General features: G+C 43.4%; 1 protein-coding gene across 2 annotated transcripts in view; it reads left to right on the top strand.

The window, feature by feature from the left end:
- SYTL4 (synaptotagmin like 4) overlaps positions 1–17,095 on the top strand; it is a 69,687-nt gene extending 52,592 nt beyond the window's left edge. Inside the window, exons 6-17 of one of the 2 annotated variants that reach the window (XM_068533707.1) lie at positions 1,235–1,336; positions 1,817–1,892; positions 2,242–2,332; positions 2,481–2,548; positions 3,061–3,153; positions 4,941–5,119; positions 5,413–5,515; positions 6,045–6,206; positions 10,419–10,527; positions 12,388–12,487; positions 13,247–13,455; positions 15,422–17,095. In XM_068533707.1, coding sequence (XP_068389808.1) covers positions 1,235–1,336; positions 1,817–1,892; positions 2,242–2,332; positions 2,481–2,548; positions 3,061–3,153; positions 4,941–5,119; positions 5,413–5,515; positions 6,045–6,206; positions 10,419–10,527; positions 12,388–12,487; positions 13,247–13,455; positions 15,422–15,570 — 1,441 coding nt within the window. In that variant the 3' untranslated portion in view covers positions 15,571–17,095. Of the gene's footprint in view, positions 1–1,234; positions 1,337–1,816; positions 1,893–2,241; positions 2,333–2,444; positions 2,549–3,060; positions 3,154–4,940; positions 5,120–5,412; positions 5,516–6,044; positions 6,207–10,418; positions 10,528–12,387; positions 12,488–13,246; positions 13,456–15,421 lie in introns of both variants that reach the window. The other variant, XM_068533706.1, reaches the window with a different exon arrangement.
- Positions 17,096–19,707: the final 2,612 nt, after the last annotated feature.

Genomic DNA, 19,707 nt, shown 5'->3' with positions numbered 1-19,707 from the left:
TGTCAAGTAGGATGTTGGAAATAGAAGTCTGGCGTTTGAGTAAGAGAGAAATTTGGGAATTGTTAGTTTATAGAGCATATTTAAAACCATGAGACTAGATGAGATCATTTAGGGATAATTCTAGATAGTGAAGAGAAGCAGCCCAAGGAATAAGTCTGGACACAATCCAAAGATTAGAGGTCTAGGAGGTGAGGAGAGACCAACAAAGGAGATTGAGAAGGAGCAGCCAGTGAGGTCAGAGGACCAGGAGAGTATGGTATCCTGGAGGCCAAGTGAAATTACTTGAGACACTTCAGGAAGAATGATTTTTTTTTCCTTTTCTTGTTCTCACAAATTCCTTGAGGTAAGGGGTCCAGGAATTGTGTCCTTCCCTTTAGAGATGAGGACTGCTGTTTTGAGTGCCCAGGGTCATCCTTCATTAAGCTGAAAAGGAATTCGGGTCTTCTGAATAATATCTTCAAAGCATACTGCTTATTTATGTATACACTTTATGCCCCACTGAGGGCATTTAGTCAAAAATTCAGTCAAAAAATAATTGAGTGCCCACTCTATGCTTGTCTTTCTTCTAGGCATTGGGAGTGCAGCAGTGAACAAAATATGTGGTCAGTGATCTCCTGGAACTTACTCTAATGGAGGAGAAAGACATTAAACAAATCATTTGTTTAAATTATTGAACAAATTAAATAATTTATATAAAAGACATAAAAAGTTACGCATATGATGACTGCTACCAAGGCATCAGGGTGCTTTAGGAGCATATAGGAAGGTTACTAATCCAGACTTGGGGTGGGGGCATGGTCAGAGAGATCTGCAGGAACTGACATATAAGGAGAGACCAGAAGAAGCAATAGATTTAGCCAGAAGTTTCAAGTAAACAAGAAAAATGGCCATTGTGGCCATCCCAGGCAGAGAAAAGAGGGAAGAAGAAGAGCGTTGGCACATTCAGGGAACCAAAAGAGCTTCATCATTCTGGAATGTAAAGTATAAGGAGAGGTGGAGGGTGAAAGATGAGTCTGCAGACGTGAGCAGGGGTCAACTCATAAGGATCTTCTTGCCATGCTAAGGAGTTTGAACTCAATCCCAAGAGCAATGGGGAACCACTGGGCAGTTTTAAAAGCATACTCGGCTCTTAGAAAGATCACTTAGGCTACCATTGTGAAAGGTTGGAAGGAAGCCTGCCTCCCGGCAAGAGAGCCCACTTCCTTTATGTGTTGGCTCTTGGTTTTTATTCTAGTGTGCCATTTGAAGTCCCCAAGCTGAAAAGTGGAAAGAGTGCTCTGGAGGCTGAGAGTGAGAGTCTGGATAGCTACATGGCTGACTCGGATAGCACGTCCAGGTGAGATGCCCCCAGTCCCTGCTGCTCTGCTCAGCCGAGCTCCCATTTTGTTCTCTAGCGCCAGGGTGCGGGAATCCGCTGCCTTCAGTGTTCCTGACTTCTGTCCTCGGCAAGGCGAATGAAGTATTTTCTCTGACGTTGCCGCAAGTCTTCCAGTAGCACTTCTACTGTTGGCTCTGAGCACAGCCTTCTGGAGCATGCGAACTTCCACAGGCTGCACCTTGGAGGAGTCTTCCTGGACCAGCAGCAACCGATGCTGCTATCCCTTAGGCATGGGGGTGTGAGCGTTTGTGTTTGTACAGAGTTGCTTATCTAATCGTCTGCATTCCTTCAAAGTAAATCAGATGTGAAGTTTACCTTCTGGATTTGGTTACTGCAGTGGCCTCAAGCCAGTGGCTCTCTTTCCATAGAGCTTGGGTCCCTAGACAGAAGGGGAAGGGGAGAAGGTGATTTTATTATAGCTTCTGTATCTGCCTCCAGGAGAGACTCTCTGGATAAATCTGGCCTCTTTCCAGAATGGAAGAAGATGTCTACCCCCAAATCTCAAGTAGAAAAGGTAAGCTTTATTTATTGGTTGGTCTATCTCTGTCTCTCTTTTGTCTGTCTTTGTCTATGTATGTCTCTCTCTCTTTCTTTTCCCTTCCTCAGGAAGAATTTAAATCAAGAGTTCAAACAAACAAATTTTAGTTCAGATTCCCTTGGGAGCGTTTTCTAAGGTTTTGGTTGAAACATGCGAGAAAATAGGTTTCGTACAATTTCCTAGGATTAAGTTAAAGTCCTAAGATTAAATTAATCTTTCCTTTAAGTTTGTCATAGTTTAGTGAAAATCTGAGCCTTCTTCCTTACTCCACTCTTCCACCTACTCAACTGTCTTTTTCCATTTCCTTGCCCTCATCTCTTCCTAGGAAGCTCAGCCTGGGGGTCAAAATGTAGTATCTGTGGATGAGGGTGAAATGATATTCAAGAAGAACACCAGAAAAATCCTCAGGCCTTCAGGTAGCTGGTTTCCCTTCATGGCCTTTTGAGATTGAAGTTCTGAGTACTTGGTGGGTTATTCGTACGGAGAAGAGTAGGTTTCTTTTGATTTGGTTTTCGGCCTTCCACTCAGAGTACACTAAATCTGTGATTGATCTTCGCCCGGAAGATGTGGGGCATGAAAGTGGCTCCTTGGGAGACAGAAGCAAATCTGTCCCAGGTCTCAGTGTGGATATGGTAAGTACCCTTGTATTTCACTTGGTCACTATATGAAATTTTATATATCTAAAGTTGACTTTACTGCCTGATACTCTCAATTCACCTGTTTAATTCTTTAGGAAAAGGTAACATGAATCTTGATTTCCCTCTCAAGTTCTAAAGTAAATCTGGTTGCTGAATTGCTTAAAGAAAAAGACTATCTTTCACTGTCTCTTTTATTTTCTAAACATTGCTTGATATATGGCTGGGGGCTCAAATAAATACTTATCTTGAATATAATGTAAAGAGATGGCTGGGTTGGGGCAGTCAAATGAGAAAGAGATATTCTTATCTTATTATTTTTTGATTTGAGAAGGGTAGTTGGAATATAGTTTGGAAGCCTGAAATGGGGAAACATAAAGATAAGTATGTACGTGTGCATATGACACCTCAGAGCTTATCGACAATTATGGCCCCTACTAAAGGAAGGATATTCGTCTTTGAACTTTTTCTTATTTTTATTAACTCTGAATCTATATTTGTTTTTCAAGGAAGAGGAAGAGGAAGAAGAAGACATTGACCACCTGGTGAAGTTGCATCGTCAGAAGCTAGCCAGAAGCAGCATGCGAAGTGGCTCTTCCATGGTAAGTTCTATTAGTTCTGTGGCTATGGACATGTTGGGATACCAGGAAGGATGGAAGTGCCTCCCTAGAGCAGGATCAGGACCTGGGGAAGTTCTCCTAGTCACTCTTTCTAGGTAAGTGAGATGCATTTGTTTGTTCCTTTCCTCAGTTTAGACCATAGTTGCTTAGTGCACAGTTAGGTGGCTTTCTCAGCCTCTGCCCTGGAGATTCTTACATCAGGTAGTTAGAGCTAGAGATGTTCATCATAGCTTTGTGAACAGTAACCCATAACTTCTCCCTTAAAAAGGTACCCAGGCCATGAAGTGAACAAGATCAGGTTTCTTCATCAGAGCACGTACCAAGTCTCACATTCAAGGGCAGTGAGTGCCATGAGAAGGGCCTTGGCAGGGTTAATTGGCATCAGGATATGATTGAGGAACAACAGTATCAATCAGAATCATGAAGTTAAAGGGACATTTAAGAATCAGGGCCTAGTTCTGTCATAAGTGTGAAGATTGATGTTTAGGGGAAACAGAATCAGAAAGCAGGGTGATTAGATGGTCCCACTCACACATAGGAAGAGAACGGTGGGCTTGCAGAGTCAATTATTACCTGAGAGGAAGGTATCTTTTCACCTCTGTTGGGGTTTTCGCCCCAATTCTGATGCAATCACTTTTCTCTATAGGTCTTGAGAGACATAAGGTGGATAAAAGAAACCCACAGATAATTAAGGCCCCTTGTTTTAATTAGTAACTGACCCCTTCTAGCCAGCATTGTAGCATATATAACATACACCAAAATCGGACTGAGCTGCGTCTTGCCTCTACTCCTTGCCCACCTTCTGGGGCAGTTGACAATTAACAATAAAATGTGTAAAAAGAGGGGAGAAGAGCAGCTCGGAGCCTAGGTGAGCCATGAGCTGATTGATGAACCTGAGCAGTTGTGCGTGTGCTCTTAGCTGTCTCTTATACTCTGGGTACAAGACGACTGGCAGTACTGGCTGGTTGGTTGCAGGGGGCTTTTGTTTTCTTCAGTGACTATGGCTTTCTCATGAGGGAAAACGTTAGCAGTGTGGCAGAGGGAGTGTGCCTTTGCCAGATGTTTGTGGGTGCTTTATCTTTTTTTGTTTGGTTGGTTTTTTGTTTTGTTTTTTGCCACGCCACACGGCATATAGGATCTTAGTTCTCCCACCAGGGATTGAACCCGTGCCCTCTGCATTGAAAGCACGGAGTCTTAACCACTGGACCACCAGGGAAGTCCCTGTTTGTTTTTTTCTTCCAGTTTTACGGAGATATAACTGATATACAGCACTGTATAAGTTTAAGGTATACAGCATAATGATGTGACTTACATACGTCATGAAAAGGTTACTGCAGTAAGTTTAGTGAACATCCATCATCTTATATAGATACAAAATTAAAGAAATAGAAAAAAATTTTTTTCCTTGTGATGAGGACTCTTAGTATTTAGTCTCTTAACAACTTTCATATATAACACACAGCAGTGATAATTATATTTATCATGTTACACATTATATCCCTAGTACTTATTTATCCTATAACTGGAAGTTCATACCTTTTGACCACTTCCATACAATTCCTTCTCCCCTGACCCCTTGCCTCTTATAACCACAAATCTGATCTCTTTTTCTGAGTTTTGTTTGTTTGTTTGTGTTTGAAGTATAATTGACCTACAACACTATGTTAGTTCCTGTTACACAACATAATGATTCGATATTTCTGTAAATTTCAAAACGATCAGCATGGTAAGTCTACTTACCATCTGCCATGTGGGTGCTTTATCTTCAGAGTACGATTGGCAGCATGATGAGCATTTATAGCGAAGCTGGCGATTTCGGGAACATCTTTGTGACTGGCAAGATTGCCTTTTCCCTGAAGTATGAGCAGCAAACACAGGCTCTGGTCATTCACGTGAAGGAGTGCCACCATCTGGCCTATGCTGACGAAGCCAAGAAGCGCTCGAACCCGTGAGTGCTTCTGGACCCTGAGCGGTGCTTGGAGATGATCAGACCCCAGCATCTCTCTGGGCACCCTTGAACCGAGGCTCTCACTTCCTGGGCAGACAGGGAGGTGTGATTGAGAGTAGTTAGGGGAGATGTGGGAAAGGGACCAGGATTGGGAAAATGCAAGAATGGCAGGTCTAAGAGGGCTCGATGTGACATTTTCATTTCATCATGGCATATGTATATGGAGAGGAAGAAAGTAAGGAATGGGCTTCCAAAAAGACAGCAAATTACTTAGTATTCTCCTTGGTTTTTAGATATGTGAAGACTTATCTTCTGCCTGACAAATCCCGCCAAGGAAAAAGAAAAACCAGCATCAAGCGGGACACCATTAATCCGCTATATGATGAGATCCTCAAAGTAAGTATCTAGAGCCCGAGAGGGTATGAGAATTTGTTCTGTCTTGTGTGCTAAGCTGTAGCTATTCCTCTGCTACGTGGGTGGTCGACATGGTTTTCAGTGGCCATGTCTGTGTTTGAGGGTATACTATGGGCATCTCTTCACGTCCTGACCTCCCAGAGAAGAGAACAAAGCTGATCTGACTTGCTTGGATTATTGTGAAGTTGGAGGTCCACATGGCCACAAATCTCATTTTAAAGAGTCATTTGCGATCAGGAGTCTCCCTGGCAGTTCTTTTTGAATATTCCAGTGTTCTCTCACCCACTGAAGGAAAAATTCATATTCCAGGTCCTCCGATGGAATATGGTAGGTTTTTGTGAAACGGGGTAAGTGGAGGCTTTGAGGGAGGAAACTCAAAGTGCTTAGGGACTAAAGTTATTTGATATTCAGGACTATGGACTTTGAGTATGGTTGCTCAGATTTTGGAGTAATCTTTTTCTGAGGAATTACCGTGAACTAATCATCTTGGGCCTCTCCTTTCCTTTCACAGTATGAGATCCCAGCATCTCTCCTGGCCCAGAGGACTTTGCAGTTCTCGGTTTGGCATCATGGTCGTTTTGGCAGAAACACTTTCCTTGGAGAGGCAGAGGTCCAGATGGATTCCTGGAAGCTTGATAAAAAACTTGATCATTGCCTCCCTTTACATGGAAAGGTAGTCTGCTTTAACAACTCCTTACAGAGTTTGGATCTGAGGTAGAATTGCCTGCAGTGACTTCTGCTGGGACAGTTTTGAATGCAGTCTGTGGAGTTCTAGCGCACCCTGCTGGGGTTACTGAGTTTAACAGTAATTTCAGATGCACTTGGATGGCAAGTGTGAGTAATCTCTTCTGTGTAGGCCAGACGAAGATGAAGCCATGGTTTTCCTTTGAAGTCTTTCATATGTGTGCCAAGCTTTGCCTCCTGATCTTCCAGAGTCTGGGCGTATCCTAACATCCTAACTTGTGCCTCTTCTCCAAGCTAATTTTTTGGGTGTATCCTAATCTGCACTGGTTTTCCAAACTACCCTTTTCACTAAAGAAGTGGGAAGTAAAGCAATTCACGGAGTTCCAATTGCTGTGCTCTTGGTCACACAAGCCAGGGACAGTTTTACTTTGGAGATGGCATCTCGGTGAGAGTGTGGCAGTGTGCATAATAGTACCTGGGATCTGAGTGCAGACCTGGATTTGAATCCAGGCCCTGTGATTTACCAGCTAGGTAAATCACCTAACTTAAAGGTAACTTACAGGACTTCCCTGGTGGTCCAGTGGGTAAGACTCCACGCTCCCAATTCATGGGGCCTGGGTTCGATCCTGGTCGGGGAACGAGATCCCACATGCATGCCGCAACTAAGAGGTTACCTGCTGCAACTAAGAGTCCGCATGCCGCAACTATGAGCCTGCATGCCACAACTAAAAGATCCCACATGCCGCAGTGAAGATCCCGAGTGCCACAACTAAGACCCAGTGCAGCCTAAATAAATAAATAAATATTTAAGAAAAAGAAGAAAAAGATAACTTAGGTAAGTCACCTAACTTCTGTGGGCCTTAGTTCCTTCACTTATAAAATGGAAATGATAATAATATTCCCCTTCTGCAGGATCATATACAGAGTACCAATCAGTGCCTGGCACGTAAAAGACATTCAATAGGTTACTGTCACTCTGGTTAAGATGAAATGCTAAAACAGAGTTAGGACTTCTTGATTATCAGAACTGTTCAATGGCAAGGTTCTTCTGTAAAACTTTTTTTACACTAGCATTTTCAATGCTAAAAATAGTACATGTTACATAGAATGCCTTTGGAAAGATGGACATGAAACTAGTAGTAGTGGCTGCCTCTAGGAAGAGAGACTGAGGTGGGAGGGTTTAGTTTTCTCTATATGCCCTTTTATAACGTTTGAACTTTTTATCAGGTCTATATATATTGCTTATCAAGAACATTAAGAATAAAAGGATTTATGTGCACGATTCAAAATTAAAACAACATGGAAGTGTATAAAAAGAAAAGTAGGTTATTTCCATCCCCTAGAAATACTACTGTTATCAACTACTTGGATATCTTTATAGAAATTTTGTATTAAGCAGCACAAATATATACATATGGATTTACATTTTTCCTTTTTACACAAATGGGCTCTTATCATTGTGTATATATATCTTGATTTTTCATTTAACAATTTGTCATTTACCATGGACATTTTTCTATGCCATCACTTACAGATTTATCTCATTTTAACTGCTGGATAGTATTCTTCATGTACCTATATTATAATTTATTTACAATCCCCCCACCAATGGGTATTTAAATTGTTTGCCTCTTTTTTTGCTATTAAAACTATGCTATAATATATCTTGGCCTTCTTTTGTGAGTGTAACTGTAGGAGAAATTTCTGGTGGTGAAATTGCTGAGTCAAAGGAAATGTACATCCAGTATTTTGATAGCTACTGCCCTCCAAAAAATAGTAACAATATTAAAAATGTCCCTAGGAAAGCAGTTATCACCAAACTATAGCATATTATTAGAAATTTAGAATTTCTGAAGCATTTGGCATGTAAGATATTCTCTCTGGGGCCTACAGTTGATATAATTATATTGGAAATGTCACTGTAAGCCATCGTGAACTACTGCCAATAAAAAATGTCTTACATAAAAAGAAAAACCTGCACTGAATTGGAGCTGTTTGCTCTTTGCAATTATTTTGAGCCAGAATGAAAATATGCTACTGAAACAAATACGCCAATTATGCCAATTTCCAGCTAAGGCTAAACTCCAATTTTTAAGAGTCCACTGAAGTTCACAATCTAGAGACTAATAAATTGTGTAGACATTTTATAAACAACAAAAAGACCACTCCAGTATTACATATCTATTTTAACTGAAAACATTCTACATTTATTGTCTCTGATTTTTCTTTTTTTGCCCTAGTGATCCGTTTGCTCCCATTCAGTTTTCTCTTCCTGGCATCCACCTCCCTATTCTTTTGTGTCTCTCCCATACACTACACTTCCGTGCATTCTGGGTATGTGGTACATTTTTCCAAACCAGTGGGGATTATACCTTCCTTGCATTGCCATGCTCAGTGTTGAGGCCTTAGGTTAGAGGAGCCCCGGTGAACACGGGCAGTGAAAGAGCACCTCTGATCTGCACCAGCTCATGCTCTGGGTACCAAGGCATAAGGGACAGAGCCACGCTGAGAGAGCCAGTAGAGTGAAGCAGTCCTGCTGCCCACGGCCACTTGCTGCTCATCCCAGATATCCACTCATTCACTCTTGCATTCATTCAGGAAATATTTGTGGAGCACCTGCTATGTGCCAGGTACATTGCTAAGTGTTGGGCATACTAGGATGAACAACAACAAAAAGGCTTGATTCCTGTCCTCCTGGCATTTAGATTCTAGTGGTAGAGGCAGTCATTAATCAGAAGTAACCTAAACAAATGTAAAATTAAAAACTGTGGCATATTCAAATCCTTGTAACAGAGTTTCACCTAGCCCTCAAATCTTTGCAAGCTCTCTTTTAAAAAAGACTTTTTATCTTTGAAAATCATACAAGTGATACATGCCATTCTCATTAAAAAGACACTATAGATATAGACAGAGTAAAAAGTGAAAGCCCTCTTTCCTTTCCCCATTCTACTCCCCTTCTTAGAAGATACAGGTGTTAATTATGTCTGTATGCTTCTGGGTTTTTCTATGCAGTGTAGTATAGTGCTTAAAAACATGGATTCTGGAACCAGTCTGTCTGAATTTGAATCCTGGCTCTGCCAATTACTGGGTGACCTTGGGCAAGTTACTTAACTTCTCTGTTCCTCTGTTTCATAATCTGTAAAATGGGGATAATTGTACTCATGTCATAGGGACTATCTTGAGGATTAAACAAAATGATATAATTAAATATATAGTTATATTCTATAACAGTACCTGACACATAGTAAGTACTATATGAGTGATAATGATAATAATCATTATTTACATACATATATATTCACATATACAAATATGAATATATTTTAATATAATTATATGCTTTTTCTGCATCTTGCCTTGTTGACTTAACAGTACATCTTGGATATCTTTTTTTTTTAATTTTATTTATTTATTTATTTACTTATTTATTTTTGGCTGTGTTGGGTCTTCGTTTCTGTGCGAGGGCTTTCTCTAGTTGCGGCAAGCGGGGGCCACTCTTCATCACGGTGCGCGAGCCTCTCACTATCGCGGCCTCTCTTGTTGCGGAGCACAGGCTCCAGACGCGCAGGCTCAGTAGTTGTGGCTCACGGGCCTAGTTGCTCCGCAGAATGTGGGATCTTCCCAGACCAGGGCTCGAACCCGTGTCCCCTGCATTAGCAGGCAGATTCTCAACCACTGCGCCACCAGGGAAGCCCTTGGATATCTTTCTATGTCAGTGTGTAGAGATTCACTGCATCCTTTTTGATGATTGCACGCCATATGCCATACGATGGCATTAAAATCACTCATTTAACCTTTCCTGTATTGATTGACATTTAGGTTGTTTCCACTTTGGGGCTATCACTAACAATGTTGGTAACAAGATTCTTCGTCATGGTGTCAGTCCCCTGTCAGTTTGTATGGCTACCTTGCTGGCAGACCTTTGAGGGTATTTGGAATCTAGTAATGGTATCCCCAAAGTAGCAAAATAGTAGGCATTGCGGAAGACTCTTTGTTAGTTCTTCTGCAGCTCCTTCGGAAGAAACTGCCTTAGAATCCTGTGGCTGCCATGGCCTAGGGATCGTGGATGGTATTCATAAGGAGAAGGATCCTTTTATGCTGTGAAACTGTTCTTGGGGGTAATTTTAGAATCTCCTCAGCGAGAGGTCTCAACAACTCCTGAACAGCCCAGCTTGACCTATTGGGTTTCCCTGTGTTTCAGATCAGTGCTGAGTCCTCGACTGGCTTGCCATCACACAAAGGCGAGTTGGTGGTTTCATTGAAATACATCCCAGCCTCCAAACTCCCTGTTGGAGGTGACCGGAAAAAGAGTGAGTTTTCTTTGGGGCCCTGGATTTAGCTCTTAGTTTTCTGCACAAGATCTGTGCGAGGTGGTGCTGGCTAGTGGCTAGCGCTATTGGAGAGACCAGATTACGATGCACACTGGATCGTTTTCTAGGGAAGATTCCTTTACTAAGTAAGGCATTTCTGTTTTGCAACCAGAAGGGAATGCCTTAAGAGTTGGATTCCCTTTTTTGTATTTGTTTTTATGTTGTTGTTTTGTTTTGTTTTTGATGCCATTAAACTAACTTGGTCTTGGTCCAGCTCTGACAGGCTACTAAGAGGTCAGAACAGAACAGAAACTTCAGGACCGAGAGAGGGTGGTTGGAAAGGGTGGTGTATAAGTATAAGAGACAGAAAGTTGAAGGCTGAGGAAGGGTAAATCAACACACCAGGCATTGTGCTAGTGAATGTGGATATGTAGGTGAATAAGACACGATATTTGCCCTCCCTTGCACAGTTTATTTTAGAAAGACAGTCATCTGCTAAAAGAACACAGATAAGGGAGTGATGAATTCTGTCTGGTTATATTTGGGAGAGTTTTAAAGAGGAAGTAATGATGATACTGGACTTAAGACTTTACTAGGCAGAAAAGGAAGAGGATGGGGTGAGAAGAGCATTTCCAGAAGAGGCGATAGCATGAGCAAAGGTTTGAAAAAGGCATGGTAAATGGGGGGGTTGTATGTGAGTGTGAGGCAGTGAACTTCTTAGTTGAGTGGGGCTGGAGTTATGGTATATAGATGTGGAAGTGGGGCTGGAATTGTTGATGAGGCTGCAGCCTAGCTGAAAAGGGCCATGAATGTAATGGTAAGGAGTTGAACTTGACACTTTGGCAACGGGAAGCCAAGTTCTTAAAAAGTTACCTGCAGCAAAGTCTAATGTATAGGATTGGGGGAAGTCAGGGAGATCCCCAAGGAGGGTGTGCAGGATAACTAGAGAAGAGAGGCAAGGATAGAACCAGAGGGAACACTTTAAAGAATGAAGATGGGAAGAGAAGCCAGTGAAGTGGAGGCTTATCAGGGGAGAGCAATGCTGGGAGAGAGCTTGAAGAAGGGAGCGGGGGTTGTCAGCAGTATTGAAATACCACTGGCATGTCGGGCCCAATGAGAAGACACAGCTCATCGGCATTAGATTACATTTTCAATGGATCAGTGAAAGCAGAGGCCAGATTTCCCTAGAAACTAGGTTGAGTGAATGAGGCAAAGAAGTAGAGGCGGTGAGTGTGGAGTCTTTTTTTCCAGGATAATTGATGGTGAAAGAAAGGAGAGCCAGGGAGGACAGCTTGAAAAGGAGATAAGGTTGAAGGGAAATTTACTTTTAAAAGGATGTTTAAAAATCAGAGGTGAGACTAGCATATATTTAGACTGAGAGGATGGGACCAGTAGAGAATGAGATATTAAAAATGGGAGGTGGGGGTTGAAATTGATGATGCCTGATGAGTCTTGTTGACGTGGGTATGGGATCCAGAACACAAGTGGAGGAGTTCCCTTTTTTCAATCATTCAGCAAACATCAGGCAACTTTATTTCTCTATGCCTCAGTTTTCTCATCTGTAAAATGAGGAGAATGATAGTATATATCTCATGTGGTTGTTTTGAGGAATAAATGCTTAATGTTGAATCAGGCACATAGCCAGTTTTCAATAAGCCTTTGTTGCTATTGTTATGACTTGAGCGCCTATTTCTCGCTGTTAGGCACTGTGCTAGGTACTGAGAATACAAGGCAGGTGTGGTCCACTTATCATGGAAGTTGCTGTCTTCAGGAACAAGGAGAGGAAGTGCTATGTGGATAAAGCTTGAGAGAAATGTGGAGGTGTCGGAACTCACTTGCTATGTCTGACATCCCTTCCAGGTACAGGTGGGGAAGGGGGAGAGCTCCAGGTGTGGATCAAAGAAGCCAAGAATCTGACGGCCGCCAAATCAGGAGGGACTTCAGACAGCTTTGTGAAGGGGTGAGTCCCTGGACCAGCACCAAACTAACCAGTTTCAGGACATGAGAGTTAAGAGAGGAACCCAATTTAACATTTCTCTGTAGGTATTATTATCCCTGTGTGTCCTGCCACCTCCAGCAGCCAACTTGTTCCTGAAATTAGGTAATGGCGCAACCTCCACTACCACGTTGGCACTGGTCTGAGCTCAGTTTGGACTGGGCTGTAGTGTTGATTTCCAGAAAGGAGGGTGGTAGACGGTTAGGTCTGACTTTTCCTTTGTTGTAGATTTATGCTCTTAATTAATCCTGAATAAAAATCTGTTCCCTGACTGTCAAGACCTGGGGACTCAGGACTTTGTTCCCCACAATATTTAAGCAATGGCAGCTTTCCCCAAGTTACAGCTCAACCTACTGACTTAAGTTCTCTAGCAAATCATGTCTGGCTATGCCTATGCTTATTACTGTTGTTTTTATTAAACAGGACTTTGCCCAATAGAAGTGGAACCAAATATTCAAAACCCATTTTTGATGGCATATAGACAATAGCTCCATAATAATATTGTATTAATTTTCTCTCCAGGTAAAAGGAATTGAATCGGGTGAATGATCTAGTGGAGGTGGTAGGAACTGTGCTTCAGCAGATTCGAAGGAGGGAGAGTGTGTCCTCGGATCTGAGTGTTGACTCACCTTCCTGGGCTAGGCCTGTGGGAGGGGAAAGGGGAATTTAGATAGATATTGCCAGCTTTGAGTAGGTTGTTGATTCCTCCGCACCCTCTGCCAGATACCTCCTTCCCATGAGGAACAAGGCCAGTAAGCGTAAAACTCCTGTGATGAAGAAGACCCTGAATCCCCACTACAACCATACATTTGTCTACAATGGTGTGAGGCTGGAAGATCTCCAACACATGTGCCTGGAACTGACTGTGTGGGACCGGGAGCCCCTGGCCAGCAATGACTTCCTGGGCGGGGTCAGGCTGGGTGTTGGCACTGGTGAGAGCCTCTCCCCCACCCTCACTGTCTCCAAGGCCTCTTAGATATTTCACTCGGAATAGACCCATCCCCCTCCCTACACAGCTCCACTATGTCAGGAGTTGTCTTCTTTCAGTTAACATTCAGCCAGTGTTTACTGAGGGCCTATTATGTGCAGGGCTGGGGGGAGGCTGAGCTCCTGCACTTTCATGTGTACAGGTAAATGGGACCCTGATTGCCAGGAATGCCATCATCTTCCCACCAAAAACATAAGAACCTACATATATCTGTACCTCTGATTTCCACCTTCCATCCTGTTACATGAAAGAAGGGTCCTTCCTAGCAAGGGCCAAGCTCTTTCCAAGTGTTCTAGATCACACCCTCTCCTTCTCAGTGACCTTACTTCTGGAATCTCCTATCTCTCCTGTCTGATCAGTTTTATTCTCTCTGCCTCCCTATTGGAGGAGAAAGTACATATACTCTGGTATTTCCAGTCTTAATAAACAGAAACAAACCTTCCCTTGATCCCACGTCTCCCCTCTGATTTCTTAAAAAGACTGGTTTCCATGGCCTCAGCTCTCCTTTAGTCTTCAATCCACTGTGATCTGACTTCTGTCCCACCACTCCACTGAGTAACTGCTTATGCCAAAATTTTGTTTTCATCATCCTAGAATTTTCATGCTATTTAGCATAGCTGATCACTCCCTTTTTCTTGAAATACTTTGCTTCTCTTGACACCACACTCTTTCTTTGGGACATCCTCATTCTCTACCCAAACTCTAAATATTGGTGCTCTCAAGGCTTAGTCTTGAATTCTCCTTTCTTTCTCTACAGTCTCTGCATTCCTGTGACTGTAAATATTACTTGTATATTAATAATTCATACAAAGCATTTAACACAAAGCATCTAGAATGATGCTCTTACAAATGTAAGGCAGTTCATGTCAGTCCCCTACTTAAAACCCTTCAGGGGCTCCTACTGCACTTAGAAAGCAATCCAAAGTTCTCACCATGCCAATAGGCCCCTGTATCTAGACCCTCTGTTCCTTTATGATCCATCATATAGTACTACTTGCTCACTATGCTCCAAACACAGTGACTTGCTTTCTGTTCTCCAAGTATACCAAGCTTCTCCCCACTTCATAACCTCTGCAATTAGTGCTCCCTCTGTCTGGGAAGGCTGGTTCCTTCCAGTCCTTCAGGTCCTGACTATATATCTCCTTCTCAGAGGGGCCCTCAGATCACTTAATCTAAGCGAGGCCTTGATCTAGGCACTACAAATCACCCTGTTTATTTGCTTCATGACACTTACCTCACTATCTGGAATACTCTTGTTGATTTACTTGTGTATTTTCTGTCTTCTCTATTCAAATGTAAGCTACCTGCAGGCAGGACTTTTTCTGCTTTGTTCACAACTGTATCTCCAGAGCCTGGAAGAGTACTTGGTACACAGTAGGCACTTGATAAATGTTTGTCGAATGAATGAATATACAAGAGAATAGAAATGAGGCCCCATATGATCTGAACTTCAAGCCTGGAGTCTACAGCCAGAAAATAAAGGTGTTCAGCTTCCTTCCTTCCTTCCTCCCTCCCTCCCTCCTTTCTTCCATCCCTCTTTCCTTCCTCCCTCTCCCCCCTCTCTTCCTCCCTCCCTCCCCTCCCCTCCCTTCCCCTCCCCTCCCTTCCCTTGTCAAGTTGGCAATAACAGAAGGGCTATAGCTGTAACAGCCTTAGAATAACAAGTCTCGAGCTACCGTGTGCTGTTTCGAGTCTCATTTCATCAACTTGAAGTCTCTTGATGGAGTCTCAAGAGCACAGAAATAGCTGTGCAAAATCAACAGGGAGCCATTCTCAGACCGCTGTCCCCATCAGCCCATCTTCATAGCGCACTGTCTTTTATGGGGTGCTACCCTTAATGTGTAACCCATATTTCTCAGTGGGCTGAGGAATGGGGTCCCTGTTCAGCCTCCTCTGGTGTTTCTCCTTAGGGATCAGTAATGGGGAAGTGGTGGACTGGATGGACTCGACTGGGGAAGAAGTAAGCCTATGGCAGAAGATGCGACAGTACCCAGGGTCTTGGGCGGAAGGGACTCTGCAGCTCCGTTCCTCGATGGCCAAGCAGAAGCTGGGCTTGTGAGCCCCTATCCTTCTCTGCAGCTCCAGCCCTGTCTAGGGCAAGTCAGAGGAAGCGAAGAAACCAAGGGTGAAGATTTATAATTTAGTGTGTGTGTATGTGTGTGTGTGTGTGATATATGTGTGTGTATAAACGTGTATTTCTACAAATCTCATTATGCTAGAGTGATGTAGACTTCCATCCCTTTTTAAAGCAGGCTTGAAAATAAGCGTCTCTTCAAAATGTTTTTATTTGTGCATAAACTATATATTTTCAGAGTCCATGTTTCTTATATCTTTATGAGATTTAATTAACTTATCTTTTAAAACAACTTTTTATCACCTGTCTTGCTATCCTGGTTCCTCCTTCCCCAGGAAGCCCCATCTGCCTTTGGCACTCATACTGGTCTGTGTTTCAAGGTGTGCCTGGTCTGAGGCCAAGGCTCCGGGAAGCAGGGGTGGGTTATAGAAGATGGGGTGGAAGACAAGATGGGAGAGAGGTGAGTAGGTCCATCCTTTCTTCTCCAATTTATGCTTTTAACTCCATTTCTACCTTGACACATTTCTGGAACTTGGCTTTTAACTCTTCTTGTTTGTAGCAGTTTCCACCTTGCTTGGGTCGAATGGTTTTCTTGGAAATGCTAAGAAAATGTCTAAGTTGCTTCCAGTTCTGAACACCTTCCCTAGACCTTTGGGGAACCCTTATAACAGAGCTGCTTTAGAAGAGCACTTTAATTAGATAATGGCCTTTGGACTGGGTCATGGGCATGCCCAGTAAGGGCTTCTCCGTGGTCCCTGAGGACCAGTGACTGAGTGTCTCCCAGCCCATGCTGAATTCTTTGCATTTTAAACTGATACAGCGGTTGTTAAAGAGCTCCTAATTTCTCTAATGAAAGACAAGACGTCTTCACTCTCACGTACCACACTTTTCTTAGTGTTTGTGTCCGCCATATGTTACCACCCAGAATAGGGTCTACATGCTGTTATGTCAGCCAGAATGGCCACGTATGGTCTAAACCAGTCCAGTGTTTCTCCAGGCTGGGCACTGCTGGTGTCCAAGAGAGTGTGTTCAGAGAATCTCCCAGGTTTTCTGACTTCCTTCTTGAAGTGGTTTCAGTTCCTATTTTTTCTGTTGTTTCCTAAAGTTGACCTAGATGTAACCTGGGTGTGCTGGGTTGAGATCTTTCTAAGAATGGTCTAGCGATCTAAGGTTCATTTTCTGAAACTCACTGTCCCAAACTGACCTTCTTATTCTCACAGTTTTATCTGCACAAAGTCATTTGTAAAAGGAGTCTGTACCGGAGAAGAAATCCCTTTCAGTAGAGTTGGCTGCTAGCGGACTCTCCTGTAAGGCTACTGGATTGAAGGTGGCCACTGCAGTTTCTGTTGTATGTGTGAAGTGAACGGAAGAGTGTTTTAAAAAGGTTTATTCGGTGTGGATTGATATTGTAATGGAAGGCATAACTTGGGATCCTGGACTGTCACTTGCTCCTTTGTTCTCCACCCCCTGAAATGTGTGTGTGCTTCAATAAAGCTTTCTTCCTTGTTAAGCGTTTGCATTTGTTAGTTTTATAGATGCTTTCGTCTCTGATGTCCTGACTTACTGTTGTTGCTTTTCATGTGGCTTGAAGGATAAGAACCAAAGTGACAAATGCCCTTCCCTAACCATACTGTGCTCACTTGAAGAAAATTTCCCTGTCCCCACATTGGTGCCTGATACCTCTGCCGAGCTCTGATCCATTGACCTCTGTGTTTGGTATTGAGGGAGAGAATGAGAACCCATCTTAAAAGTGCCAACACTTTTCTTTCTCTCTCTAAAGTACCAAGGGAAACTCCTCCGTTACCTTTGTAGCCACCCCCATCCCACGTCTGCAACTGCAGGAAGGAGAGAAAAGTGCACAGGGAAGGGAAGACATCCCCTGCTGTTTCTTTCTGGATCCTTCACTTTCTCTAGGAGGTAGGGCCTTTTCCTTCACTCCTACTACCACTATTTAGTTTTGAGAGATAAATAACCCAGATACCAAGTAACCATCTCAGAAATAAGGCTCTGGGTTTCTAGGTAGAGCCCAAGTGATTTTTGACCTCTTGTATAAAAGGGTATTAAAATATATTGAATGCCTTTTGTGTACAAAGCTTTCTGCTAGGCATATATTATTTCCCTCATTTCTCCAAGCACCTTATGAAGTAGGAAACCTTCCCTTTTTACAGGTGAGGAAAGTCAAGCCCACTATCATGCATAAAGTTGGGAAGTGAATCAAGGTCTGACTCTACAGGACCATGCTGCCTCCTGTGAGGCATGGGCCAAGATTCAAAGGAAGGGGTGACTCCTCTCTTCTAAAATATCTCAAAGAAATAAGTTTCGTTTACGGGGTAGGACAATCAGAATGCTTTGGATGTTACCTAGTCAGCTGACTGATGGAATAGCTTGTATGGGGGGGGAGGGGCAGGGGGAGGGAAGGAGGGGGGAAAGGAGGAGCGTTGGGGGCCGGAAGGGGCAGAGAGAGAAACACAGAAACAGGTAGTACAGGGTCGGGTCGGGCTAGCCCCTTTGGGTCTGGCTGTCAGACTGATCCCACTGCTGTCTCCTTCCCCTATTTTAGGAGTTGGGATTTCCTGACTCATAATCCTGACTTTACTCATAGCCGTACAACTTGACAGAAAGAAAGCAAGATTGATTTGTCTTGACTACTCAATAAAATGAAACAAAACAAAAGCTTCTCAATTTTTTTAAGCTAGAGGAGCATTTATATGCGAGAGTCAGGCCCAGGTGGGAACTCTGCTTGAGAGGCAGTGGGCCTCCTCGTGTTATCACTTGGGCCTTTGACCCTCTGGCATGCCCTGGCTTGCCACATGAAGTGTTAGTGATAAAGACAAGGAAGGACATTCATTTTGCCTGATGTGCAATCTTTGCCTCTGGAACCACAGACCCTGTCTGATGGGAGATTTTCCACATTAACTCATTGTATTTTGCCTTCTGCCCATAACTTGCTTCCTGCCTTTCAGAGCTCCTGTATTTCCCTGGAGGGAAGGGGGAGAAGGGACCTTTGTGCTCCAAGTTTGATCATTTCCTCCATGTCCCATTCCAACCAGAAACTGCCTTTTAATTTTGCATTTTACAAACGAGATTTCCACTAACCGCCCAGTATAACAGCTTCTCTGTGACTCACTACTACCCCATAGGTCCTGGGCTCTCGATTTCCATCCCATCACTCTGCTTGGGAGAGTGTTTTCTTGGGTTGAGAGCTTTTCTTTTCCCTCTCTCCTCCTGGGCACACTCTGAGTGTTCTGTCTGAGTGGGATTACAGAAGATAAAACCTTTCTCCTTGTTTAGAGCTGTCAGCTGTCTTTAAATGAAAAGTAGAAAAAGAAGTAGAGGCAGTATAACATCGTGTTTAGGAACACTGACTCTGGAGCCAGGCTGCTGGGGTTTAAATCCCGACTCTGCCACTTCTGAGCTGTGTGATCTTAGGCAAGTTGCCTAACCTCCCTGTGCTTCCATCCCTGCATCTGTGAAATGGGACTCATAACAGGACCTACCTTACAGGGTTCTTGTGAAGAGTTCAGTCAATCGAGAGTGTTTAGAACAGCACCTGGCACACAGTGAGTGCTCGAGCATTTTAGCTCTGCCTCTCCACCTAGCCTGCTTCCTTCTCCCCTCTAATTTCCCACCAGTGACCCCCTGGGGAAAGTGGAAGGTGAATGGCTGCTGAGTCTTAACCATGACACTGGGTTCCAAGAGAGTAGAAAAGAAGGTTCCCAGCAGCCTGGGGAAGAGCGCTTTTCTTTCAAACACTGATGCACGCTTGAGTGCGGCCAAAGCCAGAGCAGGCAGTCTTGAGTGTAGCTCTGCTTCCCAAGAGCTCAAATAGCCCACATTTCCTTGCAGGCCTGGCCCTTAAGGCTAGCCTTTGTGCTGCTGTAGCTCTCACCTGCTCTGTGCCCATCTCTTCAAAGTGGGTGTCTGAGTAAGTTAATACATGAGGCTGAGGCTGTCTTTTTTCCTTCTCCCTGATTTAATTTCTAGTTGGTGGTTCTGAGGTTTCCTAGATCACGAGCTGGGGGCTTCTCTGAGGAGGGGGCAGCATTGGCTCCCTTTTTGCTCTGAGAACTGGAGGCTCAGTAAGGAGAGAGACTGTTGCCCATGAGCTAGTTGGAGGGGCAG

This window comes from Eschrichtius robustus, chromosome X (assembly GCF_028021215.1).
Source record: "Eschrichtius robustus isolate mEscRob2 chromosome X, mEscRob2.pri, whole genome shotgun sequence".
Classification (NCBI taxonomy): Eukaryota; Metazoa; Chordata; class Mammalia; order Artiodactyla; family Eschrichtiidae; genus Eschrichtius; species Eschrichtius robustus.
This window is presented reverse-complemented; position numbering and strand designations above follow the sequence as displayed.